The following is a 23,663-nucleotide window of genomic DNA, read 5'->3' as shown; positions in this document are numbered from 1 at the left end:
ACACGCCGAGGAAACCAGAACTGAAAAAGACACATGAACCCCATGTTCATTGCAACACTATTTACAAAGCTAGGACACGGAGGCAACCTAGATGTCCATCAACAGATGAGTGCATAAGGAAGTTGTGGTACATACACACAATGGAGTATGACTCAGCTATAACAGGGAATCTTGCCTGGAGAAACCCCATGGATAGAGGAGCCTGGTGGGCTACAGTCCATGTGGTCACAAAGAGTTGGACATAAGTGAATGACCAAGCACATAAAAAGGAATGCATTTGAGTCAGTTCTAATGAGGTGGATGAACCTGGAGTCTATTATACAGACTAAAGTAAGAAAGAGAAGACAAATGCTGTGTATTAACTCATATATGTGGAATTTAGAAAGATGGTACTGACAATCCTACATGCAAGGCAGCAAAGGAGACACAGACATAAAAAACAGACTTTTGGACTCAGTGGGAGAAGAGGGTGGGATGATTTAAGAGAATAGCACTGAAATATATACTTTACCATATGTCAAACAGATGATCAGTGCAAGTTCAACACATGAAGCAGGGTACCCAAAGCTGCTGCTCTGGGACAACATAAAGGGACAGCGTGAGGAGGGAGGCAGGAGGGGGATTCAGGATGCGGAGGGGGACTCATGTATACCTCTGGCTGATTCATGTTGATGTATGGCAAAAACCATCACAATATCGTAAAGCAATTATCCTCCAATTAAAACAAATAAATTTTAAAATAAAAATAATTAAAAACAAACAAAAGAAGAAGGTACTTTGGTTGGTCCCTCAGTGTATCCCAGCACTGAGTATCACTTTGTATGTAAGTAAAGTGAAAGTCGCTCAGTCGTGTCCAACTCTTTGCAACCCCATGGACTGTAAAGTCCATGGTATTCTCCCGGCCAGAACACTGGAGTGGGTAGCCTTTCCCTTCTCCAGGGAATCTTTCCAACCCAGGGATCGAACCCAGGTCTCCCACACTGCAGGCAGATTCTTTACCAGCTAAGCCACAAGGGAAGCCTAAGAATACTGGAGTGGGTAAACTATCCCTTCTCCAGGGGATCTTCCCGACCCAGGAATCAAACTGGGGTCTCCTGCATTGCAGGCAGATTCTTTACCAACTGAGCTATCAGGGGAAGCCCACCACTCCGTGTATAGACACTGAATTATACAGTATTTGAGAAGAAAAGAAAGAAGAGAGGAAGGATGGAAAAATTTAACTCACACTGTCAGATTGTGGCATGGGGTGGGAAAGAGTTCAGCTTTTGCGAAAAAGATCACACAGTAAACAGAAACACAAAGGAAAACCATTAGGGGGTAAAGCTGACTCGATCACAGAAAATCAGGAGCAAAGCAGAGTTGTTATCTTCCTCAGTGCCTTGAGGAGGAGGTACTCAGCATTCATTAAATACTTGAGTGAATGAATAATGAACAAATATAAGGGGTTGCTGTTGTTCAGTCACGTCCAACTCTTTGCCACCCCATGGACTGCAGCATATCAGGCTCCTCTGTCCTCCACCATATCCTGGAGTTCGCTCAGATTCATGTCATCAAGTCGGTGATGCCAGCCAACCATCTCATCCTCTGTCGTCCCCTTCTCCTCCTGCCTTCAATCCTTCCCAGCATCAGGGTCTTTTCAAATGAGTCAGCTCTTCGCATCAGGTGGCCAAAGTATTGGAGCTTCAGCTTCACCGTCAATTCTTCCAATGACTATTCAGGGTTGATTTCCTTTAGGATGGACTGGTTTGACCTCCTTGCAGTCCAAGGGACTCTCAAGAGTCTTCTCCAACACCACAGTTCAAAAACATCAATGGGCAATCAGTCCAGATTTCTTTTTATATTTGCTGCTTCCGCTGCAAGTTTGTGTATATTTCTTGATTCTATAAGTCTGTGGTAGCTCCGTCTCATACCTTCTCTTTTTAAGCATTTTGCTCTCCACCTCTCTCCTCTTTGTGGCACTTATTATCAATATTTTATTTGGTTTTGAGTATTAATCACATCAGGGATAACAATTTGTTTCAATCAGAATTATGTTTCATGTAAAATCTTCATGTCCACTCAATTTCTTATTTTCTTCATGGTTAAAAGTTACTTAGAACTTTTCTCTGAATGACATGCGTTTGTTACATTACTTTGTTTCTCTCACCTTTTTCCATTTTTTTAAAAAATATTATTTTATTTTTAAACCTGAAACACTGTATTAGTTTTGCCAAACATCTCACTTGGTATTATACCACTCTATCAGAAAACCAGCCAGACAGAAGACACACAACTATGATAAGTACACTCCAGTACTTACCAAGACACTGCCCGTTCCAGCCTCGAAACCCTTCCGTGCAGGGAACACACTGGTAAGATCCGGGAGAATTCACACACTGCTCATCTGGACAAGTACTTGGAGTCAAACATTCATCAATATCTGAAAAAATAAAAAAGCTAGGTCACAGACATTTTATCAGAACACTACAGCACGAACTGACTTGTGTGATAAAGGGGAGAACAATTGGTGAGGAAAACAATAACTGGAAAAGTAAAGCCCTAGGTATGCACTTAAACACTCAGTGAGAATGCATGGCCAGGTATAACTTGATTGAAATATTTACATATGTTTCAAGGAAGAACTTGGCCCCAATTCTCCAACTGGCAGGCCCAGATCTCTCCACTCTGTGAGTTGGCAGTTCTCTAGGACCACTTTTTGGACATCAACATCTTTTAAGTAATAGTCTGGTTTGCCAGAAAGAAATACAAGAAATGAACACAATGGTGAAGCCATTTATTCACCTGGCTAGAGGTTCTCTCTGCAGACAATGGGGTACTCTAGGGAAACCCTTGCTTTGGCTTCACGGTCCCCAAAACATCCGAGGTTTGAATAATTTAAAACTTTTCCCGTGATAGGAATTCCTTGGAGGTCAAAAAAGAACATTAGGAGAGAATGAACTCATCAAATACTTCAAAGATTTTCCAGAAACTATGGTGAATAATCATAGGGTAATATATTCTGGTTTAAAATACACCTTGCTTTTCACATTCACAGCTAACTAAGTTATTAATCATTGTTCTTTTCAATGTGAGGAGAAAAAAAATCACGTTAAATATGGACGGAACGGTGGCAGAGATACAATAGCTTCAGACTTTCTAAAGAATGGTCAAACAATTGGAGATGTGGATATAGGAAAAAGATTTGTAGACACAGCTAGGGAAGGAGAGGATGGGACGAACTGAGAAAGCAGCATTGACATACATACACTAAAATGTGTAAAAGTGATGGCTAGAAGGAAGCTGCCATACAACTCAGGAAGCCCAACCTTGCGTCCTACTGACAACCTAGAGGGTTGGGATGGGGGCGGGAGATGGGAGGGATGCTCAAGAGGAAGGGGATATACACACACACACACACACAGTTCTGATCGATTTGAGTTGTTGTACAGCAGAAACAAACTCAACATTATAAAGCAATTAACCTCCAATTTAAGAAAAAAAAGAATGGTAAAACAATAAAATGGGGGGAAAGGTGACAGAGGTAACTTTCAACCATTTAATGAAATGAAAAGGTAACTTTTCAACCATTTAAAATGAGCACTAACACCTGTGTACCAGCCCCAACTGAAACAGGTATTTTCCAAGTGAGTGGATTCAGTGTCTAAGCATCATGATATAAGATGTATATAGGACCTCTGCTGCTGCTGCTGCTGCTGCTACTGCTGCTGCTAAGTCACTTCAGTCGTGTCTGACTCTGTGTGACCCCAGAGACTGCAGCCCACCAGGCTTCCCTGTCCCTGGGATTCTCCAGGCAAGAACACTGGAGTGGGTTGCCATTTCCTTCTCCAGTGTGTGAAAGTGAAGTCGCTCAGTCGTGTCCGACTCCTAGCGACCCCATGGGCTGCAGCCTACCAGGCTCCTCCATCCATGGGATTTGCCTCTAATCATACTTAAAATTTAAACAAGATTTTTCAGGAAAAAAAGTGAAAGAAATACATAATGAATATACTGAACATGCACGGGTATTTGATGTCATCATGCTGGCAAATTCTCAAAAATCACCTCCCATTATGTATCATTAGAGATGTATGAAAAGATGCTTAAAGTAAAAGATGTTATTAATAGAATAAGCACCAGGTCAGTGTTGCAATTTTTTTTTCCTATCAGCAAAAAATCCTTGCCAATAGACAATGACACACAGTGGTTTTTTTTTGTTAGGTCAGATGTTCTGGGACTTCTTGTTCTACAAAAAGATGATGCTTGCCAGTTGAATTTTCCAAACAGCATTACATTCTTCTCTGGATGGGATTAAAAAAAAAAAATATGGAACTACAACTGCTAAGTCAGAGAAGGTCACTGAGATAGGCTGGTCTGATACATAAGGTACAATGCTGAGCAACATAAGACAGTAACATCCCTGGATTTCCTGCTGCTCTCACCTGTTTGCTTGTTCCCTCATCTATAAATGAGGGACTACCTGCCTGGTAATACCTTCAGAGAATAAAGTAAGGGTGCATGAGATAATGTCTGTAAGCTACAGTAGACTCCTTGGAGACGGGCACTGTTTGAAAGCAACTTTGTCAGTGACAGCTGAGAAAATCCTCAGTGAGCCAGAAGCCCAGGGACCTTTGGTTCTGGTCCATGGTGAAATTAGGAAACAGCCACGTTATTTGGCTCCTTCATTTCAAGCTTTTTCATGGGGATAGAATTATATAATTATTAACTCAGGGGATGCTGGTGAGATTTCTGTTAAATAATTTCCAGGCACTGCATATTACTGAAGAGTCTCCTTCTTCCCATTTACTTACTTATCTTCAACTTTCTTTTCTACTCTTTTCTACTGTGCATCCTTAACCTGTAGTAATTCCTTAAATGTTTTATCTTCCCGTCCTGAGTCTGTGTGTAGAACCTGAGGATCTATATTTGACCTTTTGGGGAAGCACAGTTTTGCATAAAGGTGCTTGCCATATAAACTCAAGCCCATTTTCTTCTTAAGAAACTCCCACAATTATAGATATTCTGAAAATATCTATGCAAAAACCAAAGGAGTCAGGGAAAGGGGGAGAGTTCAGGGAAACTAGTGCTTCTTGAGAGCTAACAAGGTGACAGGCACCATATGATACACGGCAACACCCATTTACCTGCACAAGCCTGAAAGTTAACTGCATGGTTCCCATTTCACAGATGAAGAACTAAGTTTTGAAGGGGCTACATAACTGGCCCCAAGCTAGACAGTTACTGAGTGTGGGGATCATGAGCTGAAAAGCTATCGTCTCCATTCTACCCGTCCTCAAGCGGCCCCCAGAGCAGAGGGACAGTCCCCTGTAAAAGAAGAGCAGGGACACTTCACACCTGCACTTTCCCAAGGCCCTCAGCCATCAGGGGAAGAGTTCATATCTCTGTTCTGATGGGAGCTGATGCGGTAACATGAAATGCTCCCCCCTTCTCTCCAGATAACTCAGGGGCTGAGGCAAGAGGCCAGCAAGTGACGCAGGTGCAGGCTGCCAAAAAAATGTCTAATGAGCTCTCCCTCCAGGCCTGGTCATTAGAACTGTGAAAAAAAAAACCAACATATTGGAGCCAAGAAACAGCAGAGAGCAGCCTTCCCCAACCAGCCTATCCCTCCCGAGCTCTGGAGGCCCAGCCATGTCTGAAATCAGGCTAAATGTCAGGTAGCCAGGCAGCGAACATGTGGAACCAGCACCAACCCCACACCCAGGCTCCTCAGAACATGTCCAAAGGCCCCTGCTCCTTTGTCTTGTTCACCTTTCCATGAAGACTGAAGCAGAGGTTCAGTGTATTTCTTCACAAAAATAATTATTCCAAGTGTACCACGGTGCTTTCAAAAAGAACCCATGTGACTTGGGACACGTACACAAACAGAAATATTCAATGGTTAATCATCTTAACTTTGAAATGTTCAAAACTCTTCAAGACATTTTTGCAATGAGAGCAAATCCATTGCTGGGGTCAGCATTAAATAAATTTTATCTGACACAGCTGGAGTCTGACCTGTAGTTGGTCAGACATTTTTTAGAGATCTGCAAGCAAGTCCCGGAACACAGGCTAAAGTAAGAAGCTGAGACAAACGAATGGACCAAGATGAAAAGGTTGAAAACAAAAAGTTCACACAGATGACACCTGGACCATGTCGCCAGGTGAATGATGCAGACAGACACTGTGATTAAGTCTGGGTTTGTACTAAGATCCTCTGCAGTTCACTGTTACAAAGTGATGTCACTCCACCTACCAGGGAAGGCAGATATTGAAATGAGTAATAGAGAGAGGAAGAAGACAGGAAAAGACCCAGACAGAGTCACTGAAGGGAGGCAAAGAGGCTTTGATTCTGGGAGGTAGCCAGAGCCTGGGCGAGCTGGTGTCCTGCACGGATTGGCAGTGGAGGAAAGCTCGTACCAGGCCAGGTGCCTACAAGCCTCAAGTTCTGGAACTAGCCCTGCATTTCATGGACATGTGTGCTCCACACTCCGAAGGGCTGTGGTCTCCCCATCCTCTCAGCAGACTCACCCTCGCAGTGGCCTCCTGGGGTCATGTGGTACCCGCTATCGCAGTATTCACATCGGAAGGCCCCCATGGTATTGACACAGTGCCCTTCCCCACAGACGTCTGGCCTCAGACACTCATCGACATCTAAGCAAAGCAGAAAACATTGTCGACTGTTATTTCCCAAAACCTAATTTCAAACCTCTCCCATCTCCCAGGTTAGTTCAAATTTAAGAATGAAGTAACTGACTCCTACTATTATCTCTTTGATTTGTTCCAAAAAATCGAGTGGCTTGGATTTACTCGAATCCAAAAGAAATATTTAACACCACTGGTCTTTGTAGACATTTGATATTCTTCATTCAAAAGTGTTGGGGGAAGATATTTCATTTTTTAATCTTCCAGAATCTAGCAGATTACTGTGTTGAAACCGGTTTAATAATAAATTCTGGTTGTCTGAATAGGCTCTGGACTGATGGAATCGGGGGAGCTAGAAACCCACATGAGAGAATTTTTGCATCAGAAAGAGCACTGCTATTACCTATGCAGTTAGTACCCTCCTCACTGGCCATGAATCCTGCTGGGCAAATACACAAGAAGCTTCCCTCAGTGTTTTCACAGCGTCCCTGGGAGCAAAGGTGTTGATCCTGAGCGCATTCATCAATATCTGTTAACAAAAAGACATACAAAAGGATTAGCGTAGCATGAAATTCTCAGACTCTCTGTTCATGAAATACTAGCATTCTGTCTCCTCTGTCCCACCTTATAAGTGAGGAAAACAGTAAAAGGAATACAGTCAGTTTCCCTGAATACCTGAAGGCCTGCAAAGATGGAATACACGTATGGCGTACTGCTTTGAAAGTTCAAGCTACAGCTATGGTATTGGTGTTTCAAAAGAAAGATTTCAGGTCAACACAAAAAGACCTCTGCCTGATAACTGGAGTTATGTAAGCGCTGGAATTCACCGTGCAAATCCCAGGCCAGCTCAGCAGAGGCAGTGAGCAGTGTCACGATAGACGCTCTCTTTCACAGCGCACATGGGTAAAACGAGACTGAATCATCTCGACTGACTGCCCTTTTCAACTTTACGCTTGTGATTCTAAATATAATACATCTCATGTATGCAAATTCATGAGAAACAGTCATACTATAGAGCCAGTGGATGTCTCCCTCACACCTCACTCCACATATATATGCAAAACCAAACAGCAAAAGTCATATTTGCATAAGGGAATTCAGCATAAAGTGGGTTTAATTAGGTATATCCCTTTGCGGCTCCATATTTGCCTTATAACTCTTATTTAACTTCCTTTTTCTAAAAAAGATATTAAATTTAGTGTTAACACATTAAAATGACTTAACACATTTACACCCCTTTGTGAGATACATTTTTCCCCAAAGAAGCATAGATGAGCTCCCTACATTATAAATCCATTAATAGTCTCTTGTCAGCATATACTGATTTTCAATATAGAAATTCCAACAAAGGTAGGTAGAGTCAAAGCTATGGTTTTTCCAGTAGTCATGTATGGATGAGAGTTGAACCATGAAGAAAACTGAGCACCAAAGAATTGATGCTTTTGAACTGTGGTGTTGAAAAAGACTCTTGAGAGTTCCTTTAACTGCAAGGAGATCCAACCAGTCAATCCTAAAGGAAATCAGCCCTGAATATCATTGGAAGGACTGATGCTGAGGCTGAAGCTCCAATTCTTTGGCCACCTGATGTGAAGAACTGACTCATTGGAAAAGACCCTGATGCTGGGAAAGATTGAAGGCAGGAAGAGAAGGGGACAACAGAGGATGAGATGGTTGCATGGTATCACCAATTCAATTGACATGAGTTTGAGCAAGCTCCAGGAGTTGGTGATGGACAGGGAAACCTGGCATGCTGCAATCCATGGGGTCACAAAGAATCAGACATGAATGAGTGACTGAACTTAACTGAATAGAAATTCCTTTTAAAAATCAAATTTTATAAACTTATATAAACATATTTTTATTGCAGGATATATTAATATTAATTTTTGCTAAATATGTTTATAGATAGCTATTTCTAGAGGTCTTAATTATTGTCTATATTCTTTACCTGAAAAACTTTGGGAAATTATTCCACCTTGATGTAACTGTATTACTCTTGGCAAAGCAGGCAGCATTGAACCAAGAGGTAAGAGCCTTCTAGGAGTTAAGCAAGCCTCTTTTTTGAGTACCTTTAGCTCAGGGAGAAATTTTTTTTTTAATTAAACAGTATTTTCCCCATGATTAAAATGTTCTTAATGTGAAAACATTTGATATTTAATAATCTCATCAACCAAAAGTATCTTCTTACCAACACATTTCCTCTGTTGCTCATTGAACTTGTAGCCATCGTAGCATATACAGGTATACCTCACTGGCAGGTTAATGCAGTGTCCTGCTCCACAGATGTCAGGGTTCACAGTGCACTCATTGATTTCTTTAAAAATAAGAAAATGTGGGACAAAACAGATGTAAACAAAGATTTCATTGCACCTTGCAAATGATTACTTTGTTTTTCCTGAATACCTTATTGCCAGTTATGCATTCAGAAAACAAAATTTTACACTCTAAAATCAAGTGTAAACTCATCTGATTACATTATAATTGATCAGTTAGTCACAGCCAAAGCCATCAAAAATTCTTAAAGAGACAACTTCTAAGATGAACTGGAGTAGGTGGAAATTTAGCAAGAGGCCATCCTGGATGTTATCATCAATTATGAACTTTCAAGATAGCCCATCAATGAGTTTCTACAGTCTCCAGTTCATTTTGGATGATGGACTGAATCACATGATTCCTTCTGATAAGAAATAGATGGCAACTGTCTACTATTTGTTAGCAGGCCAAATTCAAGTTCCAAAAAACATACTCAACCTCCTCCCAAATTTCTCATTAATTCTCCAGAAAGATTTACCACTTCTAATCAAAGCAGAACTTCTGGATGCAACTTATTCTTAATTTGCCAATTTCAACAGGAGCATATTTTATTTATACTAAGAGAATATAGAATCTTATTCCAAATCTTCTCTGCTCAGTTCCTCCCTTCCTTTCCTCCTGATTCCTGCATGAGACTGGCTTCTTCTATGAAGTCCTTGCTCCACTCACAGACACAGGCTGTGGTCAAGGCAAGGGGAGGGGAGTTGCCAATGGGTAAAGGCCATCACAACATGCTTTATTACCAAAATGACCTGAAAACTCAAAGGTGACTTTCTGCGATGAATTACTCCAAGATAGTCTGTTGATTTCAATGATCTTTGTAAGGATGTATAACAGTATAGTAGGGAGTGGGCAGTACAACTGGCGGTCAGAGCCCAGGCTTGAGACGAGAGTACAGGTACCAACCTTGCTGCCCCTTCTTTGCTCTGTAACAGAGCACAAATCACTTAAACAATCCAAGCCTCATTTTTCTCTCTGTATAAATGAGAATGACCAGAGCACCATCTTCAGAGTGTGAGGTTCAAAAGAGATAACCTAAATAATGCATGTAGCTCAAGGCCTGGCACAGTATATGTGCTCAGTAAAAATTAGCCATTATTACTGATTACTGTGGTTGCTCCTATTGAAGTTATTTAAGAATACATAACAGGGTCTTTCCTAGTGGTCCAGTAGTTAAGAATCCACTCTGCAATGCAGGGGACACGAGTTCATTCCCTGGTCCAGGAAGACTCCATACGCCACAGGGCAACTAAGCCCACACACCACCACTACTGAGCCTTAGATCTAGAGTCCATGAGCTGCACCTACTGAAGCACATGTTCCCTAAGACCTGAGCTCTGCAACGAGAGAAGCCACTGCAATGAGAAGCCTGAACAGCACAACTAGAGAATAGCCCCTGCGTGATGCAACTAGAGAAAGCCCATGCACAGCAACAAAGATCCAGCACAGTAATAAGTAAATAATTTGGAAAAAAGAATATATAACAAAGAAATAGCACATAAATAATACTACTATTATCTCCCTGTCATCAGGCAATAAACAACACTTAAAACAGATGACATCATGGATACGCCCAAATGGCCCAGTGGAGGAAGACCAGGGCTCAAGTGTGACAAGCTAAAACACACCTTCGTTAATGGGGTCTATGGTTTGAATGAAAAGAAAAACAGGCATGCTACTATCATCAATAACCCACTGTGAATTCTGAAGAAAAATGTGGAAAACAGTGCTTTAACAAAAATTCACTATGGAAATGACCTAAATTGGGTTGAGGTTACTCTCCAAAACCCAAACCACATTCATTTTTCATCAAGTGTTATTCACTGTGCTGTGATTTTAAGACAACTGATGCAAGTTATTTGAAAAGTTGTTAGGCTTTAAAAGGAAGCATATGACTACAGAGCTGCAGTATTTTGCATAAAATCACTTGGATTATGATAAAGCACACATTTAAAATTATTTATATCTTTAGTGAATCTATTTATGCTAATTCGCTAATAGAAAAATAGTTTATAGTCAGTATAATGTCAAGATACAGGGAAAAAATATCCAAAAGACTAAAGTCGTAGATAATTAACATGACTGCTTAAATTTAAATGACTGATAATAACCATATAAAATAATGAATTGAGACATACACAGTATAGATTATATAATAATCTTCAGCAGGATAGGAAAATGCTTATTTTTTTAAGAAAATATAGTCAGGTACATACTATAGGATATGATCTAAATTATTTTATACACAGAGAAGCAGATTGGAAGAAAATAAATCTAAGTGTTACAATTATGGCGATTGGTACTGTCTATATTTCTCTGTATCTTCCAAAATTTCTACAATGAACAAGTGTTATTACTTCTATAAACAGAAAAGTCTTTCTTAAAAAATTATCATTTCTATGTGCTGCAAAAATCTGAAGATAAAAAACATAATCTTCTCCAGGTTCTACTTCTAGACTCTCAGGTAAGAATTCTCTTCTCTGTTTATAAGAATTCTCTAGTAGAATAGTGTGAGAAGCAGTTCTTTAACCATCTATTCTTAATGTAAGCAGATGGCTCCTTTTAAAATTAATGGTATTTAGATTTCTTGATTTTCTTTGAAATTATTTTATGTTCTTCTCTGCCATTTGCTTAAATCAGAGAAGACATATTGATCAAATTTGCAAAATTTGACAATAGAAGATGACAATATACTAGGAAAATTAGTCAGAATTAAAAGATTGTACATCTGGGGTTTTCAGGAAATGCCTGGTGGGTACTCACTGCCCCCACTCCCACACATACCAAATATTTATCTGTTCTTTTTCAGGCACAGCTTTAGAATGGAATGTTTACACGTGTAAATAAAGTCTTCAAAAATATGTGATGCTTAATTCAGATGGGATACTTTGCTATGCCAGTGTGCCAATATTTAGATAATTTCTTCTTAAGTCAACTCTAAGATAGAAGAAATGATTAAGAATTTTAACTCTTTTGTCTTAAGAAATGAACAATAACGGCCTTTCCTTCCAATTTAGTATCTTAAATAGAAGCTATGAGGTTGAAATATTTATGAGGAAAGCTTGAGAATTCTTAGCTGATTACCTCATAGATTATGTATATAAAACTGCAGTTTGAAAACGTTGATCCCAAATGGCACTAACGTACGTAAGAAAATGTTAGTCCGACACCACTAGAGGGTACTAAGAGATGCATCACGTGAGGGGATATTTACTAACATATTCTAGATTTCTATAGTTTGTCCCATTTTTTATACACATGATAAATTGTATCAGTTTATCCTCAGAGATCCCGTTTATCTATTTGCTATCCCACCCTTCTAAGTTCAAAAAGAAAAATTAATAACTTCACAATACTTCTGCTTCCTCTTTACCATTCATCAAAAAATTTACCGGATTATAATCAACAATACTAAATCTTAACTTTTCTTAACACACAAGAAAGCATGTGACTTGATAGAGGTGTTAGCAAATTCTTTTGTAGTAATCAGTGCAATACACAAATGTATCAAACCAGCACATTGTACACCTTAAACTTATACAAAGTTATATGTCAACCACATCTCAAAAAACAAACAAAAAAAAAACAACAAAATTGATCAACACCATTTTTAAAGTTAAAATAAATTATTGATACTCCTAAAAGTTTCACACCATCTCTTCCTACACTTCCCTTCTTTGCCTGTTACACTTTCATTCTTGATTATAAGTTACACAGAAAGGCAGTCCTGATGGTATTGTCTTAAAACTGAAAAAATTAAATTTCAGGCTTAGAAAAAAAAAGCTTCTGGATTTCTCTGCATTTTGGGGGGCGGGGGGCAAAGACCTTATGCTTTACATTTTTCTAAGAGGTCACTCACACAGAGCCATGCTAGCCTGTTACCACAGAAAGATAAGTTCAGGTCAAAATATACATTCCTCCATATGTGCTGATGGCATAGACACAGGCTCTGGGAATATGGTAAAGCCTTGCACAGAAAGCAGTAATGATTGGTATCTGGGGCACTCGGGTTAATGATCATGTCTTCTCTTCTGAAGCATATTTGGTTTCCCAGAGACAAGAGACTGTTCCCACTGGACTCTTGGAAGCATCCCCCTTCATAATGCCCATCATATTTCCCCTAGGGTGCAGAACCGTCCTTACACACGCGGCCCCTGAAACAGCTTCACCTACATCAGGCCAAGGACTTTCATTGTATCTTTCCCGGGAGTCCATTTAGAATTTGGAAAAAAGAGTCATGACCAAAAGCCAATGGAAAACCAAATGGTCTATTTGTCCCAGAAAGACGGCCAGAGATAGATTTAAGAGTCTGGTGTCTTTTAGAATTAAATGAAAAAGAAAGCTTTTGGCAAGATATGAAAATGAATATGCTGACCTTTTGCTTTTTTCCTGCTCATGTGATTACTCAAAATAAATAAATAAACAGAGCTGGAAATATTAAAGCATGATGATTTTACATGCAACAAAGTTCATCTTCCATGAGCCTACATAGTTTATTGAGGCTGTCATGACGCTGGTAATATGCTTCAGGGACAAAGGTTTTTATAAAGGGGTCACTGATGAGTTCTGGAAAAGATCCGATGAGCAAAATAGTTTTCACAACGTTTGGGCCATGATGATTACAAAGGTTTACACAAAGCAGTCATGAAAGTCAGAATAATTTCTGGCTGGTCTGCAAGGGCCACAGAGAAAGTTTAGGAAGAGCTGGCAGAGGAAGGTATCAAATGTCAACTCATGGAAAGGTTTACAAAAATGCCCTGGCTTCCTAACTGCCCCACAAAGAGCATAAATTGTCCCACAACAATTGAAGCAGATGTTTCCACTTTGTAAATACTCGCCAGAGAAATAAAGGTTTGATTTTCCAACCTATCCTTGAGCTACTAAGACACTATGCTAAATCAAGAATTTATATGCTAAAATGTATCATTTCTTTGGAAACAGTGTGCCAATAATATTGCAAGCCACCAACTCAGCTGCTCAGAGTGGAAAATATCTCCCTTACTCCCTCCAAATATGTGGCTCCCTTTATAATTATTGCAAGTCAAAGTGAGTCTGACGAAATCTACAAAGGCTACTTCCAATTTCGCCATCATAAAGATATCATTGCTGAGCAATGTGAGGCTGATTTTGGTTATTTTAGACGCCTACTTATTATTCTATTCCTTTCTTCAATTCATGGAAGAAACTAAGAGTGACAAACATCTACCTCCTTTTGTGTTCCAAGAAAAAAAAAACAACTCTGCCTAATGTTCCAGACAGACTTGATCAGATTGCTCCTTCAATCTACATATCTGGCTCTCTTATCAAAATCAATGGGAACATCTATATTTCGATTTCAATTAAATTTGATACAAAACAGTCTTCTTGTTCTAAGGTAGATTACAGATCATAGTATAGCTCCAAAACGGCAAATTATTTAAATTCAAAAACTATTTAAAATGTTCTCCCCATGGATTGGTTCAGAAAGATTCTTTTACTATAGGAAGTCAGAGCACCTATAAATGCTGTGTGAAAATGAAATTTCAATGTCACTTGTTTCTTGGAAGGAAATATTTGTGCTTCAAACATGTGATAGCAGATGTTCGCCCTGTATCTCTGCCAAACTCAAATTAAGCTGTCTTCTAACAACTTCATATAGCACAGCTACTTTCATTTTTTCAATCAGTTCCACAGTTCAGTTGAAGCTGAGTAACTGCACTTTGTTATTCCTCACAGGGCTGCATTTAAATGATCAAACTGCGTGTATCTAGCCAAACCTCTACAAAGCTAAACTGCAAGAAGTCTGTCTGTTAAGTCAGCCGTTGTTAAAAAGGGCACAAAACGACAGTGTCTTCACACTGGAAAATGGAAATAGAGTACTTGAAAGAACTAGCACATCAACAGACTGCAATTTTCTTTTTTAACGCAGATATAAACAATGAGAAGACTTGCTGACCAAACGGCGCGTTATATGTTCGTATGCCTTGCACCGCAGCCATTCATGTGCTGTGCTTTGTCGCTCAGTCATGTCTGACTCTTTGCGACCCCATGGACTGCAGTCCACCAGGCTCCTCTGTCCATGGGCTTTCTCCAGGCAAGAATACTGGAGTGGGTTGCCATGCCCTCCTCCAGGGAATCTTCCCCAACCCAGGGATCAAACCCAGGTCTCTCTCATTGCAGGTGGATTTTTTTACCATCTGAGCCAGAGAAGCCCAGTCTTTCATAAATGGGTTTAATGAAATAAGTAGATACAGCTGTGACTTCAGAACAGAGAAAAACAATTTTAGCTACAGCCATTAAAAACAAACAAAAATCACTAGCATTTCACTCTATCACTAGAAACACAGGGTTTGGCCAGAAAATTCATTTGAGTCAACCCACTACTTCGAATAGTTAACATTTCTATATCACTCTGCTCACTATTTACAGTAAAACCAAAGAGCAGTTGCTTTGCCTTCACATGGGAAGGCCATGACTCTGGGTGCAGCTGCGCCTTGAGGGTATCGCTGACGCAGGTGAGAACACACTGCTGGGTCCATGATGTGACTCTGCACTACTTATGTGCACTTCATCTCAGGACAGGGGAGTGGTTTAAAAACACTTCTGTCTGCTGTATCAATTCAAGTGTCTAGGAGAAAGTGCATCCACAATTTTTAGAAAATAGGTCAAAGCTTTGGTTTTTAAAACATATAAAAACTGTTATGTACTTAACGGCATTCAACTTGACGTTTTAATATCTATACATTGTGAAATGATCACCACGATCCAACTAATTAACACATCTAACCAAGCATGTTTCTGTTTGAAATGATGCCATGTCATGTTTCTTAAGAGGCAAAACTCTGAGAGAGGCTGCACACTCCTCTATTAGCTTCTCCTGTATACACTGCCAACCGCATCCTGCAATGGTATCATGAACTTATGCTATTATGATGCACCTTAGTGATATTTTGATTACAAAAATATTCTTCCACATCAGAATATGTGGAATACACAAAAAAATCCACAGTGAAACAACATCCAAACCCCTCAGACCCCACTCCCAAAATAACCACTGCTGATCTGGTGTATTTTCTTCTAGCATTTTCTCAATGTATGTCTTTTTTTATATAATTGGTTGAACACTTCATATCCTTCATTTTTACATACTTCATCTTGTATTTAGCAATATTTTGTGACCATTTTCTGGTATATTTTTAAAAATTCTTCAAAAATACTGTAGTAATTGGTGGTAGCATAATGTTTCAATGTAGATATAATTATCTATTTCCCTATAGTTAACTATTTAGGTTTTTCTATTTTTTCTCTATTATACACAGTGCTGTGGTAAGTGCCCATTTATACAAACCATTACAACAGTGTTGGGGGGACATTATTTCCTTATACTAGTTATCTTAATGTGGGATTACTGAGTTAAAAGTCTTGAACATTTTTAAAGTTCTTGATACATATTGCCAGTTTGTGCTTTCCAGGAAAATTGAAGTACTTTACATTCCTTTCCGTAATTGTGTGAGAGACTTCACTTCACTCTAGTAAAAATGAAATATTACATTGATAAGAATAAAGAATTCTCACTTTAATTTGCATTTCTTTGACTACTAGTAAAGTTGAAATTTCCTATTACATACATGTTTCTTGGTATGTTACCTATAAATTATCTGATGATATTAATTTTGTTTTTCTATTAGTATTTTTATTGCTGATTTATAAGACCTGACTATACATTAAGGATATTAACTTTTAAGCTGTTGGTTATAAATTATAATGAATCTTTATAATTTTTCACTAATGGCTGAAATAACATGTTTATTAAACAGAATTTTGAAAATATATAAAAATATACTGAAGAGCAGAAAACTTATCCATGATCCTATTAACTGAGGATGGTTAAACACTTCAATGAACTTTCTTTTTCTGTGTTTATAACATTTAAAAGATAAAATTGGAATCACTGTGTTCTGTATTTCTTAATATCATCCTATAAGCATCTCCTCGTGACATTACTTTTAAAACATTAACAGCTGTGTGATATTCTACTGCATATGTGCCATAACTTAAACATATTCCTACTTCAAAAAATATTTAGATTATTTCCAAATATTTGCTCTTATGACTAACTCTGCCATGAGCGATCTTATACATGTGATACAATTTTGACTTAACATTTAAAATGTTCACATCCCTGCCTCCTCCACAGACTCTGCAATATCAATACTGCGCCTACCTGTTACTTGAGTAGGTGCAATGACTTGGCTGGCGCTTGATGTTGAAGCTTCAGGAGCTACTTCCACAGGCATAGGAGGTGATGTTTTTTCAATCACTACTATATGAGGAGGGAGAGAATAAAATGAAAATTAAAGCCTGTTATATGCATTGAGATCCCATTTCAAAATGTAAGCAAAATTTAGTCTAACAACATACCACGGTTAATTCTTGGATATAAAGAACAGCTATAGGTCCCTAAAGGTCATGATATTAACCTATAGCCCTGCTCTCCACATTTAGTGACAATATCTGAGAGCAATTCGGAAGTCAATAAAAATGACCCTTCATCAAATGATGAACCCTCAATGATGTTCTAATAATATATACTACTCCTGACCACAGAAAATAGTGAAAAAAATTTTATCATTATAACACTTATAATACAGTAGTCTCGCTTTATCCATGGAGCATATGTTCTAAGACCCTCAGTGGATGTCTGAAACTGCAGATAGTATCAAATCCTATATATACTGTGTTCTTCCTATACTAATGGGCAGGAAGCATATAGAACATGGATATTGGACAAAAGGATGATTCACATCCTGGGCAGGATGGCGCTAGATTTCATCATGCTACTCAGAACAATGCACAATTTAAAACGTATGAATTGTTTACTTCTGGAATTTTCCATTTAATATTTTTGGGCTGTAGCTGACCGCAGAAAGTAAAACCACGGATAAAGAAGGATCGACTGTACCATACTTACACTAACATTATATGAGGATATTAATATACATAAGTGTATTTCACATTTCACTTCACTTAGGAATTCTCATGACTAAAACTTTAAAACCAGAGACACTCAACAATCTTCATCTTACTCTCTTATTCTGGGTACTCTTACAAACAGCACAAATCAACACAGGCTACCTGGAAACTGTGGATGCAGATGAATGGTTGAAATGCCTGGAGAAAGCTGGGGTTGACCAGGCTCAAGTCTGGTTTTCTCTTGATCCAATGAAGGTATTTCCTGGATGGTTGTATTAAAAGGGGGGGGAGAAAAAGAGAACTGAGAGTAGGAATTTTTAGTTTCTACATATTACTATTTTATTCATTAATTCTACTCTTAGAAAGGCAACAAATATCATAGGATATTACACAACTTGTGCAACTGTGTAAAAAAATTTTTTTAAACGTACTATTGATGTGCTACTATACCAAGCCCTTGAGTTTTCCTAACAGTGCTGATCCATGCTCACACCCTCACCCATTTCCCAGAGGCCCAAAGCAAAAGGTCTCTTAGACTTTAAACAAATGCCTTGGCTCAGAGGCCCATGTTTGGTCTGGAACAAGGCAAAACTAATCCCAGAGAAGAACTAAAATAAGCCATCACCTCATTCACATGTGGCTTCTGCCCAAATAAAATGACCAGCCACATCCTGCAGATTAAAAATGGATACAGGTGTGTCATAAGAAAGAACACACGAGACACTAAAGTATGGTAAGTCTGCCAATTACTTTCCATCTCAACCTCTCAGAATGCTGGTAGTTGAACAGCAACAGAAAAATAGGGACTTGGAGGAGACCAGGGATTTCCCCACACATCCTTTTGCCCACTCTTATCTCCTGAACCACAGACTCGTACCCAGGACTCAGTTTCCAGTTACAGCTCCTGTCAGGACTCCTGCAGACTGAACCATCAGGCTAGGTAAAGGTCTGTGACCTTGCCCACATCCATGTGGGGCCAGAGCACTCACATCACCACTCCTGTAAAAGTATTCATCAGGTTATCCTACACACTCCTTCCCTCACTTTAATCACCATCATCTTCCAGAAAACTCACTCCCCTGGCCTCTCCCTTTTATTCAGTTCAGTTCAAGTCCGACCTGTTAGTCATGTCCGACTCTTTGTGACCCCATGGACTGCAGCATACCAGGCCTCCCTGTCTATCACCAAATTCCAGAGTCTACACAAACTCTTGTCCGTTGAGTCGGTGATTCCATCTAACCATCTCATCCTCTGTCGTCCCCTTCTCCTCCCGCCTTCAATCTTTTCCAGTATCAAGGTCTTTTCCAATGAGTCAGCTCTTCACATCAGGTGGCCAAAGTATTGGAGTTGCAGCTTCAACATCAGTCCTTCCAATGAACACTCAGGACAGATCTCCTTTAGGATAGGATCTCCTTGCCGTCCAAGGGACTCTCAAGAGTCTTCTCCAACACCACAGTTCAAAAGCATCAATTCTTCAGCGCTCAGCTTGCTTTATAGTCCAACTCTCACATCCATACATGACTACTGGAAAAACCATAGCCTTGACTAGATGGACCTTTGTTGGCAAAGTAATGTCTCCGCTTTTTAATATGCTATCTAGGTTGGTCATAATTTTCCTTCCAAGGAGTAAGCATCTTTTAATTTCATGGCTGCAGTCACCATCTGCAGTGATTTTGGAGCCCAAAAAAAATAGTCTGCCACTGTTTCCACTGTTTCCCCATCTATATGCCATGAAGTGATGGGACCAGATGCCATGATCCTTGTTTTCTGAATGTTGAGCTTTAAGCCAACTTTTTCACTCTCCTCTTTCACTTTTATCAAGAGGCTCTTTAGTTCTTCTTCACTTTCTGACATAAGCGTGGGGTTATCTGCATATCTGAGGTTATTGATATTTCTCTTGGCAATCTTGATTCCAGCTTGTGCTTCTTCCAGCCCAGTGTTTCTCATGATGTATGCTGCATATAAATTAAATAAGCACAGTGACAATATACAGCCTTGACGTACTCCTTTTCCTATTTGGAACAAGTCTGTTTTTTCCATGTCCAGTTCTAACTTTTATTGGGTTGGCCAAAAAGTTTGTTCAAACTTTTCTGTAAGATTTTAAAGAAAAACCTTCTCTCCTAGCTTTCTTTACTTATCACCTTTTCTGCTCTTAATAAAATAGATGTCCTGCCTGAGTACCTCAAAGACCCAATTTTGAAGGCATGAGTGCTTACAGGGTAACTCCATTTAGATATTCTACAAATCCATCAAACCCATCTCTTCCTGAAAACATCCGAGCTCTGATTCCAACTTCTTCATCTCTGTGAATGCCACAGCCATTGATCTGTCCAGGTTTAAAGTCACTTTTCATTCCTCATTCCAAGCCCTGCCTAATTCCACTATTCCTTATATTGGTTCATCTTTTTCCACATCCACAGCCCCCTACTACCTTCATCTGCACTCACTCTCATTCTCAGTTCACAGTCGTCGTCTAATCGGCTTCTCAAGCTTCCTCTTCCCCCATCTCAGTTAATTCCATTGTGTTGCTTCTTCTAGAAACACAGAGCACTTACTACTTTCCCCCTCACATTTCCCCCTCTTCTTAAGAATATAGACTGCTGCTGCTGCTGCTGCTGCTGCTAAGTCGCTTCAGTCGTGTCCGACTCTGTGAGACCCCATAGACGGCTGCCCATCAGGCTCCCCTGTCTCTGGGATTCTCCAGGCAAGAACACTGGAGTGGGTTGCCATTTCCTTCTCCAATGCATGAAAGTGAAAAGTGAAAGGGAAGTCACTCAGTCGTGTCCGACTCTTCGCGACCCCATGGTCTGCAGCCTACCAGGCTCCTCCACCTATTACCCATTGAAAGGTGATGCCAATCAGGCTCAACTACACCCCATCCCCTGCAGCCCAAGGTCAATGCTACCAAGGAGTGGACCATAACCAGGTGTCAATCAATTCCTGCAGCTTACAGACAGGATCAGACTTGTACCCTCCCTCCCCCACTACCCAGGAGCATGGGGCAGTGGACTTCCTACTTCCTGATCCATGCCACTTCTCCACTTGACAAGTGGGTCCAGCTGAGGAGGCCAGTATTTCCCCACTGATTAAAACTGCAGTTTGGTATTCCAAGCCTTCCGAAGCACCTCCCAAGTTCTCCGAGTCTTTCCTGCTCCCCTCAATGACCTCGTGCTGTCCCCACCCTCGACTTCACCTTTGTGCACATGATTTCTCATCAGTGGATCACCCTGCTTTCTCTTCATTGATCTTTAAGAACATGAGATCTCCACAGAAAGTCAAGACCACGAAGTCCACGGCTGCATTTTCCCCACTGCCTCCTCTCCGAACATACACAAGAAAATTTTCGGGCCCTCTCTCTGAGTCTTTATGAAAGTTTCACAAACTCAACCATAAACAGAGGAGAAGAAAATCAGATAAGATGAGGTTGTCAGGGAGCTGGCTGGACCACTCATGTGCTAAAGGAGTCCTCCCACTTATAAACCAGAACTAAATTCAAAATCAACAAAATTGCAAACTACCGCACGTCACTGATCTTTAGAGATGCTCTCCAAGAGCAGCAAATTATCCGTGTAAAATATGCAAATCTCTTGTACTTCTTTTGGGGGTCAGTATAAAAACATTTTTCCTTACTGGATGCTATCACTCTAAAATCATTCCTTTTTTTCTGGATTCTGTCAGCACTTTTAATGTTTGTGTTATTCTATCCCCATACTTATAAACTAAAGATTTTTAAAACTATTTATAATATTTTACAGAGGTCTATGTCCCCATCTAAAGCCTAATACTGCATTCTTACGAGAGAATGAACACTACACAAATGTACAAACATACAATAATTACCTAATTTTCATGTTACCAATAAATCTTCAGACAAGGAACAATATTATATAAACAGGACAGAGCTTCAGCAAATGCCAATATTTTCTACTAACAAATCTTACAATTCAGCATCCCATTTCATGGCCCCCCAAAATGAAAGATTAAAATTTCTCTAAAATTTTAAGGAAGCAATATCCCAGTACTTGATTATCAATTCAAGGGTAAGTTCTGCTCATACTCCAGTTTAAGTCAAACATGCATATCAAATTTTAGTTGAAGTGAGAAGTACATCACTCAGTATATATATGAATTCTGGAATAACACAATTACATAAACATGTCAGAACCTTTCTTTCCATAGATGTTCCAGCCCATAAACTAACTCTCTGAATTTCACTTAAGTCCCTGATTCCCATCAGGCCTATCATTTTCTTTCTTTCTTTCTTTTTTTTTAGAGCATTATTTTTTTTAATATTTATAATTCATCTTTTATAAATTACAAAAGTAAACTATTTTAAAAACTTCAAGTTATATGAAAGCTATAAAGCAAAATACTGAATTTCCCTCTCCCCCGCAACAGGGGTAACTATCTTTTAGTGTTTTGTTCTTTTTTTTTTTTTTTTTAATAGTAGCCTTTCTCTTTTTTTTTTTAATTTTATTTTATTTTTAAACTTTACAATATTTTATTGGTTTTGCCAAATATCAAAATGAATCCACCACAAGTATACATGTGTTCCCCATCCTGAACCCTCCTCCCTCCTCCCTCCCCATACCATCCCTCTGGGTCGTCCCAGTGCACCAGCCCCAAGCATCCAGTATTGTGCATCAAACCTGGACTGGCGACTTGTTCCATATATGATATTATATGTATTTCAATGCCATTCTCCCAAATCATCCCACCCTCTCCCTCTCCCACAGAGTCCATAAGACTGTTCTATACCTCAGTGTCTCTTTTGCTGTCTCGTATACAGGGGTATTGTTACCATCTTTCTAAATTCCATATATATGCGTTAGTATACTATATTGGTGTTTTTCTTTCTGGCTTACTTCACTCTGTATAATAGACTCCAGTTTCATCGACCTCATTAGAACTGATTCAAATGCATTCTTTTTAATGGCTGAGTAATACTCCATTGTGTATATGTACCACAGCTTTCTTATCCATTCATCTGCTGATGGACATCTAGGTTGCTTCCATGTCCTGGCTATTATAAACAGTGCTGCGATGAACATTGGGGTACACGTGTCTCTTTCAATTCTGGTTTCCTTGGTGTGTATGCCCAGCAGTGGGATTGCTGGGTCATAAGGCAATTCTATTTCCAGTTTTTTAAGGAATCTCCACACTGTTCTCCATAGTGGCTGTACTAGTTTGCATTCCCACCAACAGTGTAAGAGGGTTCCCTTTTCTCCACACTCTCTCCAGCATTTATTGCTTGTAGACTTTTGGATCGCAGCCATTCTGACTGGCATGAAATGGTACCTCATAGTCCATCAGGCCCATCATTTTCATCTCCCCAGATTTAAGTTCCATGAGAACAAGCAGATTCATCTGATCTGGTCTCTACTATTTCCCTAATATTCAGCATAGCACCAGTCATATAGCAGGCGCTCAATAAATGTTTATTGAATGAATGGCTGTTATTCAATATATTTCCTTAAGTGAAATGATGTATAATAGACATGTTACTATATTTAAGTCTTAAAAAATCACACATAATCTAGAAGAGAATCATTATGAAGGTAACAAAAGAAGACTTGCAAACAATGAATAAATTACCTTCTCAGGAGGTACAGTTGCCACTAAAACCAAAAAAGAAAGAAGTACATTAGTACAAGTCAAGACAGTCTACTACATAATAGTTCAATTTTTAAAAAGCAACAACACCACCAAAAAAAAAGCAACAAAAGTTCAGTCTCCAAAAGGATTAAGAATCAAACTAAATCAAGTGCAGAATTATAGTC

The 23,663-nt window shown here is 39.3% G+C and overlaps 1 protein-coding gene across 16 annotated transcripts in view; it reads right to left on the bottom strand.

Annotated features, from left to right (window-relative positions):
• The window catches only part of LTBP1 (latent transforming growth factor beta binding protein 1), a 458,508-nt gene that overhangs the window by 128,791 nt on the left and 306,054 nt on the right, over positions 1 to 23,663 (bottom strand). For 11 of the 16 annotated variants that reach the window (XM_055539766.1, XM_055539768.1, XM_055539764.1 and 8 more), the window contains 7 exons: positions 23,479 to 23,501; positions 18,046 to 18,145; positions 17,135 to 17,233; positions 8,807 to 8,932; positions 7,022 to 7,147; positions 6,505 to 6,627; positions 2,300 to 2,419 (listed from right to left, as the gene is read on the bottom strand). In XM_055539766.1, coding sequence (XP_055395741.1) covers positions 2,300 to 2,419; positions 6,505 to 6,627; positions 7,022 to 7,147; positions 8,807 to 8,932; positions 17,135 to 17,233; positions 18,046 to 18,145; positions 23,479 to 23,501 — 717 coding nt within the window. The remainder of the gene's footprint in view (positions 1 to 2,299; positions 2,420 to 6,504; positions 6,628 to 7,021; positions 7,148 to 8,806; positions 8,933 to 17,134; positions 17,234 to 18,045; positions 18,146 to 23,478; positions 23,502 to 23,663) is intronic. The other 5 variants (XM_055539765.1, XM_055539774.1, XM_055539776.1 and 2 more) reach the window with 1 other exon arrangement.

This window comes from Bubalus kerabau, chromosome 11, assembly GCF_029407905.1.
Source record: "Bubalus kerabau isolate K-KA32 ecotype Philippines breed swamp buffalo chromosome 11, PCC_UOA_SB_1v2, whole genome shotgun sequence".
Taxonomy (NCBI): Eukaryota; Metazoa; Chordata; class Mammalia; order Artiodactyla; family Bovidae; genus Bubalus; species Bubalus kerabau.
This window is presented reverse-complemented; position numbering and strand designations above follow the sequence as displayed.